The following is a 26852-nucleotide window of genomic DNA, read 5'->3' on the forward strand; positions in this document are numbered from 1 at the left end:
GCTTCTGGAGAATGGCTGTCTCTCAGTCAACCAGCGGCCTACTACCATGGTAACGGCCGGTGACGAGGTGGGGAAGCAGCGATGTTCCCGGCTGTGCCTGTCCTCTGCGCCCGGCCCCAGCATGCTCTCTCTCCACCACTGCAGCATCCACATAGATGTGGCAAGTGGGCAGCGCTAATTAGTGTGCACCATCTGGCTGCCATAGCCCCAGCCGCCCCAGGCCCTCTCTGGGCATTGATAGTACAGCGGCGTCATGGCCGTGTGTTGGTCTTTGCTGCTACCAGTGAAGAGGAGCCACCCAGTGCCCAGAGAGGGACGGACCCGGGAGAGAAATCACGTCAGATCGAGGGACCGCAGCATCAGCTCAATGATGGTAAGAGACCCCAAACATATGTCATCTACATGTTTGGTAAGGTGATACATGTATCCACTCCAAAGACACAGACTGTGACAGCACATTGGAATTTCATACATGGAAATGCTGAATTAGTGAAGGATGGCCTCATGTTTGCAGAAAGTAATGTCCACACTCTGCTTCCTGTGTCCCCCACACTCCCCCCTGTGGCACCACTGCCCCCTCTGTGACCCCTACTCTCCCCTCTGTGGTCTCACTGTCCTCATTGTGCCCCCACTCTCCCCACTGTGGTCTCACTCTCCTCCCTGTGTACCTACTATCCCCACTCTGTACCACACTCTAACCCAGGGCTGGGCAATTGCGGCCCTCCAGATGTTAATGAACTACACATCCCAGCATGCCTTGCATCAGTTTCAGCATGGCCACATAGCAAAGCTAATGCAAAGCATCCTGTGATGTGTAGTTCATCAACATCTGGAGGGCCGCAATTGCCCAGCCCTGCTCTAACCTCTGTGGCTTATATGCCCCTATTTTCCGTGGCCGCGTCCCTTATTCCATGGTGTCATGTCCACTTTTCGGTGCGCGCACACAGTAACACTAGCAGTTTTTTTTTCCTGTAACTCTCCTGCTCATCAGTTCCATGATGGGATTCTGTAGTCTCCACTAGTAAGCTTCCAAAATCTAAGATGTTACCAGGTGATTGTGCATGATCTAACAGACTTCCCGACTGGTACATACTCTCTTGAACGTAGTCATTAGGCTTAAGTCCTTCAATGATGTGATAAGATTTTCCTACTTTGACTGATATTATATTTAAATCCTAAAATTACCTTTCTGCAGTCCTTGATTTAAACCCTTAAATTCAGCTGTCCTACCACATTGATAGTTTTTTCATCTTCACAATGTAACTACTAGCAGTACCCTGCAGACTGCGGATGTGGACTAGGCAACACCTGCTTATAGGGATTAGCAAAATATGGTACAACAGTCTTGGCTCTTTGAAAGACAATTGGATATACTTGCATCATAACTTGGTAAACTGTCAAGTATTGTTTGCAAGCACCTGGGATATTTTGCTTTTGAAATACAAGCAGCTGTAATTAACCTTGGACCCTAATTATAAATGACACATGTGGAAACTATTGAATGAACATACAACATAACTTGCATAACAGGAAACACATGAAGAGCAGTACAGCCATTTCCCCTACAAATATTTCCAATTGAATACTATTAGGCAAAAGGTCTGCTTTTCTTCCTTCTGCATATTGATACACACAGGAGTTACTGAAAAAGTAGCATGAAAACAACTTATAAGCTTGTAAAACAAACATAGTTTAGGTTGGATATAGTGTGAACACAAGACAAAAAATGAAATAACTGCAGCACCCCTCACCGGTCTCCCTGCTTGCACCTACATCTTATTGAGCCCTTGTAGTTCAAAAAGATGCTGTGGGAAGGGGGTGTGACTGCAACCATGATACGAAGCTATAAGAATGGAGCTGGTAGCTTGCTATTGGTTCCCCTGCTCACATCAATCCCAGCAGTTAGGGAATGGCAAACAATACTACCACTGCTAATTGCCAGTGTAATTCAAGCACATCTGATTGAAAAATGCCTTCTATATGATCAAATCGTTAAATTATTATGAATATTAGGTCTGCTAATTTTCAACATTCTTTTATTATGACATATAAAATTATCAAGCAAAGTGATACTGAATTACTTTAAATAGGCATGGAAATCACTTGTTAACAATGCATGAAAATCTGGCTACAAAACAAACACTCAATGCTATTTTATACAGTTCTAGTTTTAGTTATATACAACCCATAATCTATATTGAAGAAAAACATATATTCCAAATGATAACAGTCTTTTTTTCTTACTTTCCTTTAAAATTAATTTTAAATATGCTTCAAATGAAATCCAAGATCATTTGCTAGTTTAAATTATACATTTATCCAGATCTATTATAGAACATATTAAGAACATGTCAATGCGGTGGGATGTCTCTGTGTTTTGTTCTCTTAGCCTTGTCCACTATGAAAACCTGCAATGGCACATGTACTGGAATGTGCTGCATTCAAGGTCTCTTGTGTACAATCAGCTTGAAATAGCGTGTCTACAATATCTTGCTACAAATCGGAATATAGATTGAATGGGCAAATTATTATGACCACCGGGATTAGTTGGGCCAACTTTCCACTTAAGTGATATTTTTTTTCCCGCACGAAACCACTCAGAAATTGCCTATTATTATTTTTATTAAATAACGTTTAAAAAGTATTTTTAGGAATATATATATATATATATATATATATATATATATATTCCTAAAAATACTTTTTAAACGTTATTTAATAAAAATAATAATAGGCAATTTCTGAGTGGTTTCGTGCGGGAAAAAAAATATCACTTAAGTGGAAAGTTGGCCCAACTAATCCCGGTGGTCATAATAATTTGCCCATTCAATCTATATTCCGATTTGTAGCAAGATATTGTAGACACGCTATTTCAAGCTGATTGTACACAAGAGACCTTGAATGCAGCACATTCCAGTACATGTGCCATTGCAGGTTTTCATCAGTGATCAGTGACCCTTCACTGTTACCTGACAGGTTGGATCAGTTGGTGAACAAATTCCTTGCTAGGGGCTATGAGCATAAGCTATTGTTGCAACAAAAAGAACAGGTCCTTTCCACTGTGCGGACTGAGTTACTACAGGTTAGACACCGGAGCACTCAGAACATAATTCCATGGACCAGTACATATTCAGTGGCTAGCCCGATTCTACAGTATGCATCCAAGGCCCTCTGGCCCATTGTTAAAAATGACCCTGACCTCCCAGCGCTTAAAACTGTACGACCATTAGCAGCCTTTAGGAGAGGCCGTAATTTGCGTGATCGTCTGGTGAGAGCAGACATCACGGGCTTAAATGCCCCAAGGCCCACAAATGTTTATTTTAAACCTCCTGGCTGCTATAGCTGCTACAATTGTACTACTTGCAGACATCTTGTGCCGTGCAAGACATTTAAGCATCCACACTTGGACAAACACTATGACATCCGTCATGTGTTAAACTGCAGGTCAGAGTATGTGGTATACATTTTAACGTGCCCTTGTGGCCTTTATTATGTGGGCCAGACCACCCAATCCTTCCGTGTCAGAATGGGGTTACACAGGTCGGCCATAGATCTGTCACTAGCTGGCAGATCGGTGGACCAACCTGTGGCACGCCATTTTAAAAGTGCTGGACACCCATTGTCCTCACTTAAATACTTTATTATCGATCAGATTAAAGATTCATTACGTGGCGGTGATAGGGCAAAACGCCTGCTTATCACCGAGTCGCGTTGGATTTTTCGCCTTAATACTATTTCCCCGCATGGGTTAAACGATAAGATTAGCTGGAATGCGGTTACCTGAAACTCTAATGATATGTTCCTGTTTCTGTTTGCTGCTGAGGTTTCTTGTATATATTTATTATTATGATTTCTCTCTGCTTCCCCTGTGCCCCACCCCTTATTGATGTTTGTATTAGTTATTTTATGTTTTGCTTTTGTTTTGCCATTGTCTGTATATTAATCCGTTTTTTTCCCTTCTTCGCCATTCCTGCAGGGTTCATAGCGCTACCAGGAAGTGAGGAGGATGGCGTCGTGGACTGCGCTGGAACGCAAGCGTCGCCTGTTGCTCAGCAACGGCGTCGTAGCTGAGACGTGGTCAGATGACGTCATCAAGCCCCGTCTTCCGGCGAGAGGTGCGTGCGCCCAGGCATTGGACGGCGCGGTGAGGTGAGACCTGCGGTCAGGTATTTATGTATGTTATGTGCTGTGTGTCTTTTGCTGTAGTGTATCCTGATGAAGGGGATCAAACCCCGAAAGCTTGTTTCTTAATACACGCTTTTCTTTTTGCTTATACCTGCCTCCGGAGTGCCATTGATTTTGGACTTTGTATTATTTTCTACTATTGGGCACCGGGGCCCGCTGTACATGCTAATTCACATCGAGTGCCGGCAGACTTGGAGCTGTATATATATATATATATATATATATATATATATATGTGATGTTTTATTAAATAAATCCCCAATGCCTATTGGCAATAGACTCCCCACTATTCTTTAATCATAATAGTGCTACCTACATACCCTTAGTAGTAATAAAAAATATATATCCACATTTATAGAATCCCTCCTTCTACACTGTGGCTAATGTTTTTTATTATTAATATTATTATTATAACCTCCCCACAATTTTACTTTATTTTATTCCTCCCCCATACCCACTAATAATTGATGCCCCAACCTTTCCACCCAATGGGCACAGCTGTGCATGTGTCAGGGGCACTGATGATTAATCTATCCTTCTGCAGTGTATCTCTGCAGAAGACCACCCAGGGCAAGAGAATCACTTTTTATCTGGTTGAGTAGCAATGAGGCGGCCCTACACGGGTGCCGTATGACTTGTTGACAGTCGGGATCCCGACAGTCAGTATAGCAATGCAGAAATTCTGACTGTTCAACTGCCCGACAGTGAGATCTCGACCAACATGCACTATTCTCCCTCATGGGGGTCCACAACCCCCAGGTAACTCCCCCCCGTCCAGTAATGGTGGACAGAATTCCCAATGTCAGTATACTGACTGTCAGGATTCCGACCATTGGCAAGTCATACCACAACCTACAGAATGACCATTTTTTGCTTTGTTTTAGTTTGGTTGTTTATGAATTTTAAATCCTAGTCCCTTGTACCAATATCGAACTGCATGGTGTGTACACACGGTGAGATTACCTTGCTATTCGAGTTAAGATTTGAGTGCTATGCAATCTTTGCTATCTCTGTACTATTTACATACAATTCATGCTATCTACATTCGATTTGCACTATATAGTCATTGCTGTCCTGTCTATCTGGGTTTCAATTTGTGCTGTCACGGGAGCGCGCATCGGGATCGCAAGGTAAAAAAACCTGTACGATCTTCATGCGATCCCGATGCGATTTTGACTATATAGTCAAAATCTCATGCTGATTGTACCCGTGTGTACACACCATTTGACTTATGCTGTGTACACACGGTAAAATCCAGCATGAGATTTTGACTATATAGTCAAAATCGCATGCAGATCGTATGCAGATCGCACAGGTTTTTTACCTTGCAATCTCGAATGCGCGCTCCCGTGACAGCACAAATCGAAACCCAGATAGATAGGGCAGCAATGACTATATAGATTGTATAGCACTCGAATCTTTAGTCGAATAGCAAGGGAATCTCACCGTATGTACAAACCATCACTGTAATTATTATTAAACAATAATTAGAATGTTCTTAAAAAAATCATCACGGCTCAGACACATTTGAGAAAATGAACTGGCAAGTGAACAATGGCTAGCTTTGTTTTATGATAGCTTACATCAGCTTCACAGCCCATTTACAGAGAATACATTTATTTACTACTGTTGACACAGATTTTTCTGGGACAGTGTGTGACAGAGGCAGCCACCCAAGCACAGCCATAGTCACAGTACAGAGCAGCTTTTTAAGGCGGATGAAAAGCTTTTTACCTAACAGGACAAATTATAGATATTTAATTATCACAGCATACAGTATAAGGAACTCCAAAAAAAAACATTAATTCTAAATTGAAGCAGCAGAAATATTGCTCATCGTGGCTCTTCACTTACTACCAATATCCCCATTAATATATGCTAGTAAATTACTACCTTATTAAATATTTAACAGCAGATACAATTTATCTTCATTGCCATTTGCTGAAATTGCAGTATGACAAAAATAGTTTTTCCCTGGCTACATAAAACATGGATGTACATTAGATAACAATATAGATACAATTAAGCTCACTTTCATGGCCTTGTTACAACAGACGCACAGCTCTCTGTGATGTAGGGGGGAACTGGAGAGCACAACAGGCTTTACCTCCTGCATATGAGTGTGACTATGGGGGCGATTCAGGCCCGCTCATTTCAGGAAGAAACACTTCCCTGTGATGGGAGGGGTGGGAGCGGATGCAGCAGACCGCCCAGCATTTTTATAGGCGTGCTCACAAAAATGTTGAGTGCCCCCACAGAAATAGTGGGTATACATCAGCAAACGCAGGCGTGTCCAATGCCTGCTTGGGGCTGGCGGCTGATGTCACATGTCATCGCCCGCCCTGAATTCTGTCTGTTTCAGCTACAATAAAAGTTAGTCTAGAGTGACCATCCAATGATTTCTGTACTGGGCAGCCACATGCGAGCGGATGTGTATGTGAACCCATCCGTACGCATGCTAGTGAGAAGATTCAGGTGCAATCGTGACAGGGGGGGGGGGCTTATCTGTTCAGCAGCCTGCGAATATGTGTAGCCGAGCGAACAGGTCTGAACCAGGCCCTAACAGTGTGACCGGTGCACACTCTACCGTAGTACAGGTACAACTCTGATTTTCCGGCACCTGCCGGTTTAATCAGGACACATCAGGTGCCGGCGGCAGATAGGATTTGGTAGGATTTGGTAGGGTTTAGAGGGCAGTGGGAGGGAGGAAGTCGCGCTGCGGGTATGAGAAGCGCGATGCTGACACTGGGAGTCCTGCTGCCGTGTGTCACAGGGGCAAGAAGTGGCACTGCTGGCTGACAGAAGGAGTTGCGAGGGAAGACTGACTGCAGGAGAGAGCAGTGGAGGACAAAACGGGTGCGGGGGTCCGTGGGGAAGTTGGGTTTTGAGGGGGGACACCAGGTGCAAACTTGACAAAGGTACAGCATAGATAATCCGGAACACTGCTGGAACCGAGGGTGTCAGATTAATGGTGCTCTACTTGTAGTTCTGTATAACTACTATTGGCCAAACAACTGGTCACTGATTAACTATCAGTTTTTAGGAAACATTTTAAGGGCCCCATACATTAGGCGTCTGTTTCCCAGATACTCCGAACCAATCTTAACCACTGTTTACAAGCAGAGATTGGCGGGCATTGATGAACAATGATTTTCTGATCCCAATCAAAAAGTGTCTGAAGCAGGCTAATAGCAGCAAGTTTTCCTTTGCTTTGCAGCCCAACTTTTGGAAGCGTCCTTCCCCTCTAGCAATGTTGCTTATGCCCGTCACACTGGGCGGTTTAAAAAACATTCAGAAATATTGTCCTGCTTCACTTGTCACCGATAAACATTTGTCCAAGTGTTCTAAAAGTAAACATTGTGGACAAGGACATTAAATCGATATAATGCTGTAATTGCTTGGAGTGAGTCCCATTCCTGTGGAAATGTTTGCAAAATTGATGTCATGTTCTCTATTGTGTTGCTTATTTGTCTCATGTGTTCCTACAGCTGTCATCGGGGGAATAGAATATTTTTTCTCTTTGGTTACATAATATTTTTCTTTTCCAAAGTCAGATAATCAGGAGGAACACAATAAATTGTGCATGTGGCATATGATGATAGCCTTTCGCCCTTTCGTACACCTGTACAATTGCTTATCATATTAGGTGTGTGGAAAACATATCAGAGAGAGATTTCCAACTTCCTCCTATCTTTCCATTGTGGTTTGTTGCTGCTCCCGGTGTAGCGGCTACAGCAACATTTGAAATAAAAAAGGTTTTTCTTTTTCTGTATCCTGCAAACTGCATATATATATTCTCTACATAGGTAAATACAAATACAGATTTTTTATGCTCAGCATATTGTAATGGGGCAAACACACTGTGCAATTTAAGCCCCATTTCTAATCGATCCGACTAGATCGCTCCGTGTACACTCTATACCAATGGCGATGTGCAGTCCCAGATCGCTCAGCACGCAGGGGCGGATTTAGGGATGAGGGCGCCCCTAGGCACAACAATAATGTTTACTAAGTAGGACAGTTTATAGGGGCAGTATCTGCATGTCCTATCCCTTTACACTCTATTTAAGATGGAATATAGTACAGTACAGTGGATATTTTGCAGTTATTGGTACATTTTGGGCTGACAGTACTATCACAGGCATCCAAGTGCCGCCCCCAAACATGTGCCGCCCCTAGGCCGGTGCCTCACGTGCCTAATGGGAAATTCGGCTCTGTCAGCACGCACTGTGGGTGCATCACATGTGTACTGCGATGTGTGCTAAGCATTCTGTGTCTCTATTGTTCCGTGTGCACGGGGCTTAACACTTTTCTAAAAAGCAAGCTTTATTTGTTATTACTGTATTTCAATTGCTTGTGAACTACTGTCCAAAAAATCTACAATGGGAAAATTATTTTTCCATAGATAGGGAGAGGGCACTGCGGGTTTCCCATCTCCCCCATTATGTCACCTGTGCAAGTGGAAGAACCAACATTTGAGAGAGGGGAGTCGCTATTAAAAATGATATGACCCCTGAGCAACTACTGTATGCGATAGACAATATCACCTTGCACTGGTTGTACCATTTGATGTCTGGGAAGCACAATGGGACAGATTTATTAAGCTTCAACAATATGGCCATTTAGTGATTACTGATCATCACTGACTAAAACAGTACAGAAGAAATAAGAACCACATCTGATCTACCCAGACCCCAACCCTATGTGACAAGAAACACCCAGATTCATCCTAATTTCTGCAAAATGTGATTGTTAAGACAAAATTGGGACAGTTAGAATGTATTATTTAAGGGTTGTAACAATACAGGTTATACAGTATGTTCATAATTTACAACCACACATTTGACCCCTAAAGTCCAATTAAATTAACTTACCTGGTAGCATGTTGTGTACTGGAGTTGCTATGTTAATATCTTGAAGATGTTCAAAGGTCTCGGTGTGAAACAGACGTAAAGTGGAGCCAGACGTAAAAGCAATCCAGACGCCAACCCCAGCCACTGCCATATGGGAAATCACCATGCCTTCTTCTTGGTGAGCTTCAAATTGGTGCTGTGAATCCCAGGCAAAAACAATGACTTTCAGTATAAAGGAAGAAGCATTTACAGTATGGTACAGCTAGTATGGTTTTAAAGTCAAAGTGTAGTGATCTGTTAAACTAAGTGCATTATTATTCACATAAATACACATTTTCAAATTTCATTTTGAATCTTTCCACTGCTTTGGTTTGATGAGTCCTGGTTCTGCCCTTCCCAACATCTGGCTGATAATCTCGCCACATCGCCACTCAATATTTCCAAAACGGAATTACTTATATTCCCACGGGCCAAGAACAGTTACCATCCTGATATCTCCATAACGGTTGACAACTCGACAGTCTACCCTACCCCACAAGCTCATTGCCTAGGGGTCATCCTAGACTCTGACCTGTCCTTTGTTCCCCACATTCAATCTGTCTCCAAATCATGTTACCTGCATCTAAAATCCATATCCAAAATACGACCCTATCTCAGACAAGACACTACTAAATCTCTTATCCATGCACTCATTATATCCCACATTGATTATTGAAATAGTCTCCTAACTGGTCTTCCCAAGAACAGGCTCTCGCCACTGCAATCCATTTTAAACGCTGCTGCGAGGCTGATCTTCCTAGCAAGACGTTCATCATCTGCTGATCCGCTCTGATTTGCACCTCTCTTCTGCACGGATCACTATCTCCCATTCACTATTACAGGACTTTCATCAGGCTGCTCCCATCCAATGGAATGCCCTTCCACGCACAATAAGACTCTCTACTAGCCTCCAAACTTTCGTGTTCCCTGAAAACTCACCTCTTCAGGCAATCCTATCATAATTAAGGGGGTTATTTTGGTTCACTCTTTCTGACAAAATCCTTCTTAGATGGACAAAACCACGTGCACTGCAGGGGGTCACATGTAAAATGTGCAGATAGAATTAGATTTGGGTGAGTTATTTTGTTTCTGTGCAGGGAAAATACTGACTGCTTTATTTTTACACTGCAATATAGATCTCACGTAGAATTAGATTTGGGTGGGGTTTTACTTCAATCTACACAAGTAACATCTGCCCCACCTGCAGTGCACATGGTTTTGTCCATCTAAGAAGGATTTTGTTAGAAAGAGTGAACCCAAATAACCCCCTAAGTACCACACGCATAACCCTCTGAGGCACTTATTTAGCTTCCCTTCTGGACCTGCAACTTGGTGGGACTGCTATGCTACAGTATTACTGGTGCCTGTCCTTCTGTTTCCCTCCTATGTCCCTATAGATTGTAGGCTTGCAGCAGGGCCCTCCTACCTCCAAGTCTGCCTGTTACCCAGTTTGTTTTATCACTGTCTACAATTGTAAAGCGCAACAGAATCTGCTGCGCTATGTAAGAAACTGTAAATAAATAAATAAAATAACACAGAGTGCACAATAGCACTATTCGATGGGATCAATTCCTTTTCTGCCTTTAAAAAAAATGTGAAGCATTCTATGCACACCTACTATTATTATCTAATACTGACATAAAGAGCGTCCCAATGATGGGGTACATCACAGACAAAGGAGCTACATATTAATAAAGCATTAACTGGTGTGATCTGATAGATTACAGGTAGCAAGGAACCTAATATTGGCAGGTGTTCCTCCTCACACATAGGTCCTTATTCTGGTCCATTCCCTTCCCTGTGCATTCGCATGGGGAGCAGTGTGTTGTGACCGCGCATGAACATAAACATTTATGCGCATGTGCAGCCGCTTGGTGCGAGCGGGTGTGGCAAATTGCTTATTAGCTAGCCCATTCACACCTAGCAGTGCGGGGGGGGGGGGGGGGCGTGGGGCAGCGAAGAGGGGCTGTTCCCATGGGAACGCCCAGTGTCCCCACAAACACGCTCCGGTAAGGCAGATCTAAGACACCAAAGAGGTTGGCGACCATCAAAGGATTTTGTCCCCACGTGCAAGGCTGCTAATGGATGTGTATGCTAAGCATGCTAAATTCGCATGCATGCTGGTATATTCGGCGTGCGAGCGGGGGTGGGCTGCGCATATATGACACATGAAGCTGCTAATTTTGTACTTTTGTGTGTCAACCAGAATCACCCCCTTAGTTCAGGATTGCTCCTGCCTAAACTCTAAAGCAAATAATATGCTTTAATGTCTACTAATACTGTAATTATTGGATTAGGATATAATACTGAGTCTCAGCTATCTTGAAACATATACAGTAGCTCTACTACACATAAAGGCTAAGACACAGTAATATCATTTTATGTATAATTCTCACAATGTACATCATGCTGGAATTATGAAGTTATGTCAATATGCCTTTCTGTCCACCTCCGACACGGTATCGCTTGATGGACTGTGCAGTGCAGGCAAACAAGATTGTATGCAAGCCGCGGGAGCACACAATCACGCATACACATTTAATGATATGCCAGTTTTCCCGGAAACGGCAAAGTGTGCAGATATTGTTGGTGTGTACCCAGCCTTACATACTTTTCTGTGTAGACTTGGCTGTTTCTCTACCCTTGGTTGTGGCTTTGGAAGCACAATACTCAAAAGATGAGCTGGTTTATAGCAGCAGAGATGGCACAAAGGCAGTGGCGTATTTATAATGGGTGCAATGTGCACAGTGCACACAGGCTTCCGAGTCCCAGGGGGGCCCACACCACACACTGAACCCATTTTTTAATACTTACCCTGCTGAGTCCCGCAATGAAGGCAGAAGCGCTGCCAGAATTGCCAGAAAAACGCGCGTCACATCATTTTTATAGTGGTCTGCAAATGCTCTAGTGCTCAGACTCTATTGTGCTGGGTGGTGCTGTGGCCGGCAGAGGAGGGGGTCCGAACAGGGGAGGCTGTACAAGGGCCTCCACCTCTTAGAGCAGGGGTGTCAAACTCAAATTCATCGGGGGCCGCATCAGCAGTTTGGTCGCCCTCAAAGGGCCGGTTGTATCTGTAGGTCACCCTGTATAATAATAATGCCATGACACCACAGGCTGCTCCCCCTGTATAATATAAAATGAATGCCATGACACATAAATGATTATACAGGAGGAGCAGCCTGTGGTGTCATGGCATTATTATTATTATACACGCTGACACCTCAGGAAACAGCAGATATATATTTTTTTTTACTGTGAGTGTGATCCTCATCCTCACTTACTGTTTCTCCGTCTGTCCTGCAGCTGCTGCGGCTTCCAGCTTTTCTTCACTGCTTGCTGCGGCCACACTGTCCCCGACTCCCGGTCCAGCTTCCCTGCCTGCTCCTACTTCTCTACAGACACATGGGCAGGCGGCGTCATCGTCATGACGTCCTCACCCAGTGTCTGTCACTGCCGGGCATCAGAGGGAACAGGCGGCCGGGCCCTCCTCCACGTAGCCGTGGAGGCCGGCGGCCATGTTTCTATAGCCGCATACATATGTGCCTACAGGAACATGGCCGCCGACAGTGGAGGAACAGGTAAGGCGGCCGCGGTGGGGTGGGTGAGAGGAGGTGGCCTAGACAGGAGCTGGGACACGCTGCCCTGCGTGCTATCTCCTCGCGCGGGCCACATGACGAGGTCTGGCGGGCCGGATTTGGCCCGCGGGCCTTGTGTTTGACACCCATGTCTTAGAGCAACCTGCACAAAGGTGAGTTGACAGAAAGACGTATACCTGGGTGCTGAAAGCAGCATGTCCCTCCCTACATGGCTTTGTATATGTGTCTATGAAGCATTCATTCTGTTTATAGCAGACCAGTCTGATGTAGGTGCAATGGAAATTAAGTTTACCCATGTTTTCCATTTTCCAATGGCCTTACCTTATATTTTACCATCTAAGCTGGTTTCCATGCACAGCGCATGTGACTAATGTTGATTGAAGCAAGGCTGACAAGCATAAGGTCGACAGTCAATAATTCGACCACTATTGGTCAAGAGGCAGAAGGCCGACACATGAAAAACGTCGACATGCATTGGGTCAACACGTCCAAACGGTCAACACAAGCAAAATGTCAACATGGGGTTTTCAGGGGCTTTCAGTCTCTGTGGACATAAGTCAACATAAACAGGCCAGTGTAAAAATAAAATCACGAAAAACCTTTTTCAATGTCGTTTTTGTTGACCTTTTGAGCATGTCAAGTCAATGCATGTCGACCAATAGTGATTGACCCAGACACTATCTAATGACCGCATACCGATTCAAGCTAGCAGCCAGAGTATGCTAATGAGCGGCACTGCTGGTATAGGCAGAAGTACAGCTAATCTCACAAGATCTTGGCAGGGATACAGTTTCCCACTTGGAGAGCTGCATACTGTGAGAATGCTTTTCAGCAGAGGATTCTCAGTAAGGTGGCTAACCAAGCAATGCAGCAAGTAACTTCTCAGCTGACACATGGAATCGTTATCCAGCCGTTATTTTCAGATTTAAAATGCTGCCTTATGAAGATCGTACAGGACAGAAACAAAAGAATGAAGATACCAAGTAAAACCTTTATGGCCTTACACAAATTGAGCATAATTCAGAGTTGCACACAGTAACACCTACAGTACATACAGATCTCACAGTTTGTAGCAAATTGCCATGATTTGGGGCGTACCTGTACAACCAGAGCAAATAGTGTCATAAAGATCATAAGGCCTGATTCAGATATGTATGTTGATGCACTCGCAGCTTTAATCCTGCTTGCCACCTGGACATGCATTGGGAACCTCACCCACAGATTTGCAGATCCAAGCAACAGTGCACACATAGCATTGGTTGCAGTTGTTGCAGATCCTCCGATATTTGACCATCTGAGTAACCCTATGTTCAGGCAGAATATTCACAGCAACTGAGACTCTGGCACGATATGGCTTTACTTTTGCTACCACTCCCATAACCAAAAGGCTACTGATGGTCACTTTGCAAAGATATTGCTAAGGTACCTTAGAACATGCACAGTGTGACCATCAAACATGCACAGACAGATAATAGCTCAGCTCCATAAATATTGGCACAGTGCACGTATCTGAATTACAGTTGTGTCTCCCATTTGTAGTTGATATTGACAGGCCGCAAGTTGACATTGGAGGAAAAATGTCTACTGGGTGTAGACAGAATAGTGGGCTATTCAGAGGTAAGTGTACACAGACCTGTCCACCTTAAGAAGGATATCTTGTACCAAGGATAGGCTGGTACAAATTTGTACCTACAATGAGGACATCTACCTTCACCAGCAGGATGGTGGGGACAGTGCACATAGATAAGCAGACTCTGAATGCAGGCAGAGATCCACATTTATTTATAAGCATGGAACTGTAGATAGATAATCAGGGGAATGATGGTCTATAAATGTGATGACCAAGCCCTTACATGTTCTAGTAACATGTTCAAGCACAGCACAGGAGGTCTATAGGAGTACACTTTTCATAATCAGAGATGCCACAACCAGCTATATACAATAGGCTAATTATGTTCCTCCAAATGTTAACATGAACTTAACGAGATGAATATTAACCATTTGAGCGCCAACATCTCTGTGAAATATGCACAAAATATCTGCTAAAAATACCAACGTCACTCACGTTTGTTAGATAAATGCAAATAAAAATTGTTGTGTAAAAAAAAACAATAAAATGTATTTCCTGTATAAGGTCAACATTATGGGGGACATTCTGTAAGATGGGAGATCTATTTCACGTGGGATGTTGCTATGGGCAACCAATCAGAATATACTTCTTATTTATTTGGCACCTTCTTGAAGATAATATAGAGTATCTGATTGGTTGCCTATAGCAACATCCCATGCGAAATAGAACTCCCATCTTAGTAAATTTCCTGATACAGGTAATTTGATGAATAAAAATATTTACTTGGAAATGTTCACACCAATTTTGACAAATTCACATTGCACTCAAAAGGGTTAATACTGTATTTTCAATTAAACAAAGTTTTGTAACATATACGTATGTATTCATCCATGTTGCACAGTCTACATACACCAATGACATTTACCTCTATGCTGTAAGTTTCTTTTCCAATGATGAATATTTGTCCTCCGGAGGCCGCCCAAATTGTTCCTTCCATAACTAACAAACTCCTAACAGGTAAAACACCTAATTTTATCAGCGTTGGAGAATCTATGTGCCAGGAGCCATCTAAATGTGCAAAGAAAACATCAAGAAATGTATCATTATACACAGTGGCGTAAGTTCGTCCCAGTTGACTGGAAGCAAGACATATATTGCTGCCCCCCCCCCAAACAAACACACACACACACACACACCACATTATATAAAAATATATGTATGCATTTGTGTATGTATGTATGTATTTTATGGATATTATGTTTAAAATAAAGAGTGTGCTAGGAGGGGGAGTCAGTTAAGGAAGAGATATCAATGGCTTTCAATTAAATTATTTAAACTTGCAGGGGAGGACAGGTGCCCCCTTGGCAGCAGGAGCCCGGCTGTTGATGACTCCATTGCCTCCCAGAGTTACGCCTCTGATTATGCACCAAAATATCCTACATCTACAATAGGTCCAGGTTAATATCCATTTATTGCTCCATCCATTGCCTTAATATTTTCACCTTGAAGCATTATGGACTCTTCAGTGACTATGCTAATGACTGCCTTTATAAAATTACTCTTGGCTTGGAAATAAAAGATCAATGGTATTATTATTAGAAATTCTAATTAATAGCTAAATTATCATATTTATGGAAGCCAAGATAATAATATTTCTTTGATTATTGCAAAGAAGCATAGCTGGAATTCAGTTATCCAGGATAATATAATGCAGGTTATTGATGCCCCCGAGGCTATACATTAATGCTGGGTACACACCAGGACGACTAGGGCCCGATCCCCTCAAACTAGATCCAATTCCGACCAATTGGATGTAGATTGTGTGCTGATTGGGCCCTTTTCTGTCCTGGTGTGGACCGATACCGATCCGATGCGCGGTCCCGCGGGTCGGTCGGTCGTTATTGAGATCCTACCTGCTGCAGGTAGGATCTCAATGACGACCATACAGCCGGGTGCGGGTCGCCATCGGATCGGACCCACTCACGGTGCACATCGTGAGCGGGTCGTGCCCCCCCGCGTCACCGTGAGCGGGTCGGACGAGACACTGACGACCCGCTCACGATGTGCATCGTGAGCGGGTCGCCCTGGTGTGTACCCTACATTAGCCCAGAAGCACTGCTAGTCTCAGTGAAAATGTCTTGGATTCTACAGTATGTGTTTTTTCCCAAATATATTTTTTAGGGCACAAAAAAATGGTTGATTGAATAGCCTGATGACTGACTGTTAAATCTACCATATTTACTTTAAACACATTAAATCAGAATGTATTTTATTAACTTTTATTGATGACATACAGTATATGTCCTCGTACATCTTTGTTGCTATCACACCAAACCGCACCTCTTGGCATGCCATATTGCGTGAGGTTTTTTGCTGGTTTCTTTTCAGAAAATAACTATTCCCAACCCAACAGGATGAGGACGCATAGGGACTGAGCTGATTAATTTGATATATGACACTTGCATATCAGCTCGCTATCCCTGGAAGGCAGTGGGGAAAATGTGCGAATGCCTGGGTACACCTGGCCATAATGAGCACGATATGCGCAAATAAATAGAACAACTGAATATCGCCCCATGATCCTGTCACTTTAGATGGAAGATCAGGCATGCTATAACAACTAAATACCACCCTGTGAATCTGTACGCGAAATGCTACAATGTAGCAGATGTGGCATTTTCCAATACAAGTCCTGTTCTGTTCTGTATACAGAGTCAATCTCTCGTGTGTCCTAGTCGCATTGCATTACGATTGAGATGTATTTTCAGTGAAAAAAGACATCTTGTATTGAGGTTACATTTACGAGGACACATCTGTAGCATCAGTACATTCCGTTGCACAGTTGGGATTGAATGAGAATTAAAGACTGGCTAATAACAGTTAGACAAAGGAGGTACGAGGGCCCTGCTCACAATCCTACAATCTACAGGAAAATAGGCACTGATAACACACGGATGACTGCTACATATTGCATATCGGTTCAGCCAGAATGCAGGTCTGCTTTGTAAGGTGTATGATCCAGTCACAAAGCAATGCTACTCTGGGTTTAGTGGAATGTGTTAATGTAAAAAGAGAACATATGTAAAGTTATGTGTGGCCTGTGTAGAGGGGAGGATAAGAATGCTGTTCTCATAGCAGCAGGGACAGAAGTAGATGGCTTATTACTGCATATTACATTGTTCTTATACTACTGCTATAAACAATGTGGCACCAGTTGTCAGTGTGGTTAGCACTTGGTGCCATATGTCTATGCAATAAACAGTACGCAGCTCTGTAAACTATTATACTGTACATTGAAAGCAGCCTCAGTGTTCACAGCCCCGGAAGCACATGTAACAAACAAATAGTATATAAAAGAAAGTAATGACATTTCCTATCGACATTCCCTTCCATTTGTTAATGGTAATACATACTCTGGGTATGGATCATTAGGTGTACAAGATGTTGGTCGACAAGCATTGGGTCGAAACCATTAGGTCGACATGCAGAAAGTTCGACATGGGTCTAGGTTGACACAAGCATTAGGTTAACATGGGCAAGATCAACAGTCAAAAGGTCAACATGGGGTTTTTCACAGTTCGACCCAAATGTCGACACAGTCGACATGGACACTGAAACGTAGCACCGCGTCCCCTCGCATGGCTCGCCATGCGAGGGCAGGGTGCCTTGCTACGCTTGGCACACTAGTTTATTCTCCCACCATGCCCTAGTGGATGGTAGGGCATGAAATACCGCCTGTCAGCACACGTTGGCTCAAATAACAGCATGTCGACATTTTGACTGTCCACCTGATGATTGTGTCGACCTAATGACCCGTCAACTTAGACCCATGGTTGACCTAATGGTGTTGACCCAAAGTTTGTCAACCTAATGACCGTATCCCCATACTCCAATGTAAGGTGACAAACACAGGCAACCATGTAGATAGATTATATACATGCACTGCCAAGTATTCTGGCCAGGAAATAGTCTATGTTTTCACAGATATGTAGATATTAAAGGGTACTTGTTTCCTAGCACGGCACCCGTCGCAGGTGATCGCATAACCTAACTTAAGGTATGCGATGGACGCGACCAACGCGATTTCAGGGCTATTTTTAGCACTTTTCCCCGACAATTAAAAAATCGCGTCCATCGCATGCCTTAAGTTAAGGCATGCGATGCGACCGATGCGATGGACGCGATTTTACATAGGGAACAATGTTAAATGGGCCAATGGACCCGATTTTTCATTGTATACCCACCCTTATGGGTATTTTACATGTGAAATGCCCCCCCCCCCCCATTGTTAACGCCACCCCACGAAGAACGCCAACCCAAAGCGTGGCGAGCGCAGCGAGCCCGCAAGGGGCGGTGGTACACGTCCTCCGACCTTTTCATACCTCCACTATCCACGTCAGCGTGGAGTTGATTTTATATAGTGTGGCGAGCACAGCGAGCCACCGCACCCGAAGCGTGGCGAGTGTAGCGAGCCCCGCGAGGGGACACGTAATACCTGTGAAGTAATGCGCGTCCCCTCGCTGCGCTCGCCACACTATATAGAATCAACTCCACGCCGATGTAGATAGTGGGGGTATGAAAAAGTCGGAGGACGCGTACCGCTGCGCTCGCCACGCTTCGGGTTGGCATTCATCGTGGGGTGGCGTTAACAATGGGGGGGCATTTGACCCATCAGGGTGGGTATACAATGAAAATTGGGGTCTGGGGGGCATTTAACATTGGGCTCAATGTAAAATCGGGTCTCAGGGACCATTTTACATTGGTTCCGATTTAAAAATCGCATCGATCGCATCGCATGCGATTTGGTTGCATGCGATGCACGCAATTTTTTTGGACCCGATGGATACAATCAAAATCGCAGGCGCCGTGCCAGGAACCAAGTAACTATTAAAGCACTAAGCAGTTGGATCCTTAAATAATAACAGGTCTCTTGTATTTAATGTGGGTTTCATCTACACAAACAAGCTATGTTATGTGGTTTGCATCAGGTGTGTGTTCATATCAATTATACAGCAGAATGAGACTGCAGATAGTCAGTGTCCTGCTCACACAATGCTCACACAGTGTGCTGTGTAGGGGTAATGTCATAGTAACACATAAAATGACAGGGGCAAGAGGGCAAAATAATGTGAGTCCACTAACAATGCACCATCTAACCTCCGTGACTCAGAGGCAAATGCGGCAATCCCACATTCCATCACCTTGGCTCAGGGAAAGGGTTGGGGTTCAGAGATTCACAGAAATTCCAAATTGCACGTTTTATCTTTGATAAAAAATGATGTGCTTTGCACTGTAAAGTATCAGCACTGTATGGATGGATACATATTGGTGTGTGGCAAATAATTAAACTAAGTGAAAAATAAATGCATTGGCCCTTTACTTTTTTGGCAAACAAACAGTGGTTCTCCTAACACTACCATTAGAAATGCAATGTTGTATTCATATACATTGTGTCACCATGGAGCCTTGTACAAAACAATTGTTAGTTTAGCTCAGCCTTTTAATAGTATGTGTAATAGTTCCTAGTAATCTGCTCTGTGTGCCTTTTAGCCAGATAAGCTCATCCTAGGAAACAGATCAGAATGTCGGAAAAGACTGCCAGGCAGCCTACATCAATGCCCTGCTTGGCACAATTCCAATAATGCAATCTGGAGGAGGAAGGTGATGACATGACACTTTAACAATGCAAATGATGACATGAACCATCATAATAGAATATACCAGCATGTAATGTACTGGATATTGTGTGAAATATCTTGTACTTTACACAAGAGGTTTCCTAAATTATGACATGTTCTGTCTGTAGATCAAAGCTCACAGAAACACAATGTCATGATTTATTTTCTATATTTTAACCGCCTCTCACATTTGTTATAAAAATTCAAGTTAAAAATGTTGTGTAAAAAAAGATATTTTCTATAAAAGGTAAACATGACCGGTCATGATGATACCGAAAATGTTTTCTTGCCAATTTCTACACCTATTTTGACAAATTCACTTGACACTCAGGGTTAATATAAAGAATTTTAGATTTTCTTTATACATATAAATACAGTACATGCCCAATTCTAATCGTATGAGCATTGCGGACAGCTGTGAGATTGTGGCAAAGCATCCATTCGATTTAAAGCACCAATTTGTGTTAAGGCAAAACCAACATAATCTAATTGCTGTTCACAATTTGCAGGCTATTGCTTTTGGCTATTATGTTTTACAGCACAAATATTTTCTATACAAACATGGCCATGTGACAGGCAGCTAGGTAGGAGCCTAAACCGGGTAATGTTAATAAACACAGTGAAATCTAAAAATGCTCCAAACTTTACTTTAAATAAACAATATAAACGAGTCAAATCTCTCACCCTGCACTAACACATACAGGCTGACCAGAACTCTGGGAAAATATGACATTAACAGACATTAAAAAATTCAGGAATGCAAATAGAGTTGCAAATACAATGGTTAAAAAAGTGTTCCGAGCATGCACAAACCCTAGCCTATTTATCCCCAGCAACATGCTGTATATGTGGTGTCCATCATTACATTAAAATAGGCAAAATATAATATTTATAAAAAGGTAGTCCTATTCAAAATAATCAACATGATAAAACAGTTGACTTTAATTATTAAAATAATTAAACAGAACATTTTTTATAATATACATACACACTTTGGGTTTACCACATACATTTAATGCTCTACTGATGCATATCCCATGCCTTAAATATTTACCACAATGCAACTAGTCTGAGTAGTCTGTTCACACACTGTCCTGTTAACTTGTGCAAGCGACAATGGCATTACAGCCCAAAATATAAGCTTTATTATAGTAAAGCAGCAAATTACCTTTTCATACAATAAATTCAGTGGTTTGACATTTACCTCCCATCTTTGTGTAAATTGCGAGATTCCCATTCACAAGACCAGCATATAAACTGTTGGAAATGCTTGCAAGACTCATGACGGTGGATTTTTCTGGAGTGAAAAAGTGCTGTAGACGGACCTTTTTTGAGCCTTGGCTACTTTTGTACACACATATGCTAGGGAAACACAGAATGCAAACTATAAACCTAATGTGAAATTTCCATACAACATATTATACGCTCGCACTGGGTACACACCAGGCTAATGGGTCAGTTGATCAGCTAATCTGCCGAGCTGTCCAAAGTTTCATAAGCGCATACACACCATACTTTCCTGTAGACTCTCTGTGGCATTTCTGGTGTTATTAAGCCCCGCCCCCATTATGGTAAATGCCGCCATTTGCAGATCTTAAAATTATCCGATTTGCGTAATTTTAGCACCGGCCTCTCCTCAAAGAGCCATGAATGATAGTATTTGACAGGCGGTAGAGCACCCAGATAAATGTGGCAGGCTTGGCTACCCTTCTGGGGGGTAGGCAAGGGGACCCAATTTTGGGATCCTCCCGTCCATGCCAGGAAAATCGTCCACACAAAGCGGGGTGCCTGAGGTCACAACTGGGTGGCTATTTAATTGTGCCCACCCAGCTGAGATGCCAGTTGCCAGCAGTCCCTGCAGCAAGATGTGCCAATATATCAACGTCACTCACAGACACAGCGAAGGCTAATATATCTACAGGTATATCAGTGCATGTTGCTGTGTGTATGGGCAGTCTGCCAAACACCGGCAAATGACATTTCAATTGGGCCTACACATTTAAATGCCAACAGAGTTGCTACATTAGGCATGAAACATAAGGCTGATAAATGGTGACTATGTTTACACCAACCAATAATTCAATAAAATTGGCAGATGTGCCGAACGCCAAACCCGTCATAAAAGACAAAAATAAGTGAAATTTTGAAGGGTTTTAAAATATTTTAATCTAAATACATTTGGGGGACACAAATAAACATGGTCTAGAGAGGGCATTATGCAGGTTTTAGCATTCAAACTGTTGTGACTTGTTTGTAATGTAGGTTTCCCTGCATAACCTGCCACACAGTATATTATCTATTACTGACCGCTCTATAAAATGCTCCTTTGCATTTCCTGTTAGCAGTTTCCTGATTTTGCATTGGCAAAAGTGTGTGTATGACTAATCTAAGGAGCCGTCTACCAAGTTGTTACCACTCAGACAGGTTTAGATTTATTTTAAGAAGTTTTGAAACTACCTATACACCATAGCCTCTAGACCAATTGAATATAAAATGCTATAACATTTTATTGTAGTGATTCACCCCGATACAGTGGGCCGCACTCATTTTACATCTTACAAACATTGGACTCTTGGTAGGTGTGGACATTTGGACATTTAATGCGGGAAAAAAAAAAAGAGATATGTTACAGTGTCCTCAGTAGGGAAACAATGAAATGTAGGAGGACCTAAGCAGACCTGCAATATACAAAGCACTTAAAAAACAATAGTTGTATATAGCAGTAAATACAAATATTTTTATTTAGAGTATTTTATAGACACTCATAACGTTATATTTTATCTATCAAGTGTTAAGATTCACACAGACATTAATAAATACAAATATCTAGGCAACCAGAAGAGTTATAAGCTACCCACTTGAATTTGTCACATTTTTCTTTAATTTGCAGGATATCTATATCTCAGAAGAGCATAAGGCTGTAGATATGGAAGTTTTTACTTTTACGACTGCATACATTTCCAAAGCAAATATCTAAATGTCTATCTGACCTAAAGCAGTGAAATCTAAATGTATAAGATTTACCTTCCTTCTTCCATGCCCAGACAAATTGTGGGCACATCTGGTGCTTGAGAAGAACCACAGTCAGAATCTGGGACATCACTTAATTGTTTGTGTTTTTGTTCCTCTGGGACATAGACCATGCAGAGTATTCGTGATTCAACATTGAAACACTCTATCACCTTCGGGCTACGGTTGTGAAGTGAGACAACAGCAATCTGACCCATCTGATTAGTGCAACTGCCAATCTAAACAAAACAGACAACAAAGAGCCACTGCATGGTTTTTCACAGGATAATCATATGCTATTTATTATTTATGCATCATCAAAATGGCACTCATTGTGTCTTCAAACGAGTGTTGGTACACAGCTATGTTTTTACCCAACATCCAGCAGTATAATTAAGAACTGCGTTATGAAATGGTTTGTCACAGTTTGGATAAAGTTAAAATTTCAACCTATCAGCTCCAATCATTTCATAGGCTGTCTTTGAAAAGTAACAGTTAGGAGCTGATGGTTTGTTACTTTGGGATTGATGCATTCATGATAGAATAGATTGGAGAAGTGGCCGATGGAGGCAGGTCTCCCCTCCCCCTGGTAACTGGGCAGCGGGGATCCAGGCAGCGCCGTGGCAGGGTCCCTGAGAAGGAGGATGGGAACAAGTAGCACTACTAGTTCCCACCTGCCACAGGGACCCCGCTGCTGACTTTCCATCCGCCGCAGGAGCCCCGCCGCTGACTGCGCATCCACCACAAGGACCCTGCTGTGGTGCTGCCCGGATATGAATATGAATATGGCTACAAAGGTGTAAATACATCAGCATATCTGTGCATTTTCATTCAGATCATACAATGCTAAATTGAGTTGTGGTTCAGGTTTGATAAGATGGTAAAATAATCCATGAATACAGATGCACGTGGGTACCTACTCCATACTTTGCAAGTAATACCCACATTCCATCAAACTCATCCCTGTCCTGTGCACTTCTACTGCTCCACAAATTTGGTTACTACTTTATTTCACTGTATGAATTAAAAATGATAAAGTAGCTTCTAAATATACATATTATATGAATAACTGTATTTAGCTGTAGCATAATAAATGATAACATTTAAGAGGTTTCACTTACCCATAGAAAACCATGATGCATGGAAAGTGTATCTGGATCATTTTCACTACTTAGGTAAGGCTCAGGATTATAGACAGCACATTCAATCTGAAAATAAATCATGGAAATGCTAATTGGGTCACAGAACATTACGTCCATACCTGGGGCTATATATATATATGCTTAAATCATATACAGGAGATATCATTAACCTGCAGAGACATCAATCATGTGGAAGGTAAGATAGTGCTATAAATAAGGTCACACGTTGTTGCCTGGTATTAAAAATATGTGTACTGGCATCTGAATCCGTGCGACATTACTGCTTGTACATTACACACTTACTGACAAGACCAGATGGGTGTCTGCAGCCTGCATCCTCTGAATGCCAAGTCAACATAGAGTTATTGAAAGAAAAAAATTCAAAGATGAAGAAGGTCACGAAGAGAGGATGTAAACTGTGTTAAACTTGACCTTGAAACGAATAAGAAAAGTAATCCCTGTAATAACTACTCTATCAATAGGATTTACCTTAAATTCCTGTTGTTTTGACATAATGACTGGAAGATGCTTAACTAGCAAGGGGTGCTTTTCCTTTTTGATCTGGTTTCCCTCATCTTCTAGGCAGAACCAACCCAGCTGGTTCTCTTCTCCTGCAAAATAAAACAACACTGTATAAGTGAATAACACTTTCAATTCTGTAGTCCCGGTCAGGGCTGTCATGACATTTATTGGGTCCTGTTACCTCAACTGCAAACGCGATGTTCACAGTTATGTGTGAGCGCCAATTAATTTAGGGGTAAACCAATACCTATGTTCAATGTAGAGCTCTTTCTTGTACAAACAAGAGCTCTTCAGAATACTGCTTGTTCATATATTAGAAAACAATGGTACCTTTACCAACAACTATTTATACAGCCATGCAGTCTTACTCCATTTCCACCCATGGAAAGGCCTCTTAGTTTGTACCTGTTCTCTAGTGACAATGAAAGACTTATATTAAAGGTTTGATTATACTGTATCTATCTATAAATATATAAATATATATGTGTGTGTGTGCGCGCGCACGCACAATGGGGGAGGGTGTATTATAGCACCAGAGTTCTAAGGAGTAATAGGAGTGATAAGTAAAAGTCTCTAAAGATCTCTAAAGCATGCCTTGCCATAGTTTTAGCACTCCCAAATAGCAAAACTGTGGCAAGGCATGATGGGACCTGTAGTTTCAAAACAGCTGAAGTGTCATACAGCAGCTTGGACATGACTGTACTATAGCATTTTTCACATTTGAGCAGCATTTTTTTATTTAATAAATCCACACCTTAATGTTTTCTTTTCCCCTGATTTTAGGGATTTCCCACAATGATTGGTGGGTGTTACAGTATGTAAAAGTGAAGTAAAGAGTGCATCCTGGTGGTCTGCATGACCAATGCAGACCACCAGTTATGGTAAAATTACCGTTTAAGACAAAAAATATGCTCTTCACTGTCAACAAAATATGGTATTACTGGAGAATACATATGCTCACCACTGCTGGATACCACTCTGCTTAAAGACCAGTCAGTATAAATAGATGAAGGACACTTTATAGGGGCAAATTAGGCCAATTAGCAAAAGGCATTTTCAAGTCCGTTACCGCGATGAAGGAAATGAAACCTTATTTTTGGTTAGAATTACTTTATTTGCATGGTGACACATAATGTATGATGTTTCATTAGGATTCGGGTGACAGGTGCAATAAACGCCAAACTTTTTTCATGTGCTTCATTTTACACACTGCTGGTGTATAAGTTTCCCTTGAGTAAACCAATATTTTCATTAGAATATGTGTAAGAATCCTTGTAGACTGTGTTCACCGTATTTATTCGAAGACATGGAGATGTAAGACTTACCAAGAGCAAGTTTAGCCATCTGTAAGTTACTGATCCATGACTGCTTCGCAGCAGGGGTAAATGTATTAAACACTGCTGTAAAGAAAGCCATTCGTCCTGATCTGGAACAGATTTAGAAGAGAAGATAAAAGAATATGCATAGTGGAAACATTAACAGCAACTCTAAAATGATCTTGTGTATAAATACCATGGGTGGAAAATTATCTGGGAAAGAAATACCACTGACTTGTCATGCTTGCCAGGAAGCTGGAGCTGAATTCTGCAGCGGTCTGCGGCTCGGATTTCATTCTCTTTCTTCAAGATCAACTTTTGTAAGCCAGAAGACCAGTCCTGGGCCACTGCATGGTTCAAATTCTAGACGAGGAGTAGAGAGAGCTGCATATCAGATCATTGCAGGCAGATGTGAGCTCAAGCTTTCCCAGCTCTACTCAAAATACAATAAAGTATCGTATGCTTTAAACCTGTGACATACTGTAAACAGATTGCAGACCTGCTACTTGTCGCTAGTAAGCAAGATAGACATCTTTAATGTTTGGAGAAGGTAAATGGACAATTGCTGGCATGCTTACAAGTGAAGTTTTATATAGCTAAAGGCAGGGGCGTAACCAGAACCTTGTGGGCCCCATAGCAAAATCTTTAAAGGCCCCCTCCACCACCACCATTACCCCTTAGTGTGAGGGGAGTGAGAGACAAAGAGGGGGTCAGGGGGAAAGAAAGAGAGGAGCGATATAGAGCGGAGGATAGGGAGAGAGAGGGTTTCCTGAAAAAAGAGGGAGTGAGAGAAAGATAGTCAAGAAAAAGAGTATGTCAGGAGGAAAGAGAGAGATTGTCATGGGGAAGAGAGAGTGTCATGGAGAGAGAGACAGTGGTAGAGAGAGGGTCAGGTAGAGAGAGTGAGAGAAGAATGAGAGAGAACAGGTCTGAGAGTGAGAT

At 42.4% G+C, this 26852-nt stretch overlaps 1 protein-coding gene across 5 annotated transcripts in view; it reads right to left on the reverse strand.

The window, feature by feature from the left end:
• ARHGEF10 (Rho guanine nucleotide exchange factor 10) overlaps positions 1-26852 on the reverse strand; it is a 165225-nt gene that overhangs the window by 7723 nt on the left and 130650 nt on the right. For all 5 annotated transcript variants that reach the window (XM_083177365.1, XM_083177366.1, XM_083177361.1 and 2 more), the window contains 8 exons: positions 26146-26273; positions 25920-26020; positions 24562-24683; positions 24052-24138; positions 22946-23169; positions 21126-21283; positions 15169-15311; positions 9060-9234 (listed from right to left, as the gene is read on the reverse strand). In XM_083177365.1, the coding sequence (XP_083033491.1) occupies positions 9060-9234; positions 15169-15311; positions 21126-21283; positions 22946-23169; positions 24052-24138; positions 24562-24683; positions 25920-26020; positions 26146-26273 (1138 nt within the window). The remainder of the gene's footprint in view (positions 1-9059; positions 9235-15168; positions 15312-21125; positions 21284-22945; positions 23170-24051; positions 24139-24561; positions 24684-25919; positions 26021-26145; positions 26274-26852) is intronic.

Source organism: Crinia signifera, chromosome 3, assembly GCF_055691185.1.
Source record: "Crinia signifera chromosome 3, ASM5569118v1, whole genome shotgun sequence".
Taxonomy (NCBI): Eukaryota; Metazoa; Chordata; class Amphibia; order Anura; family Myobatrachidae; genus Crinia; species Crinia signifera.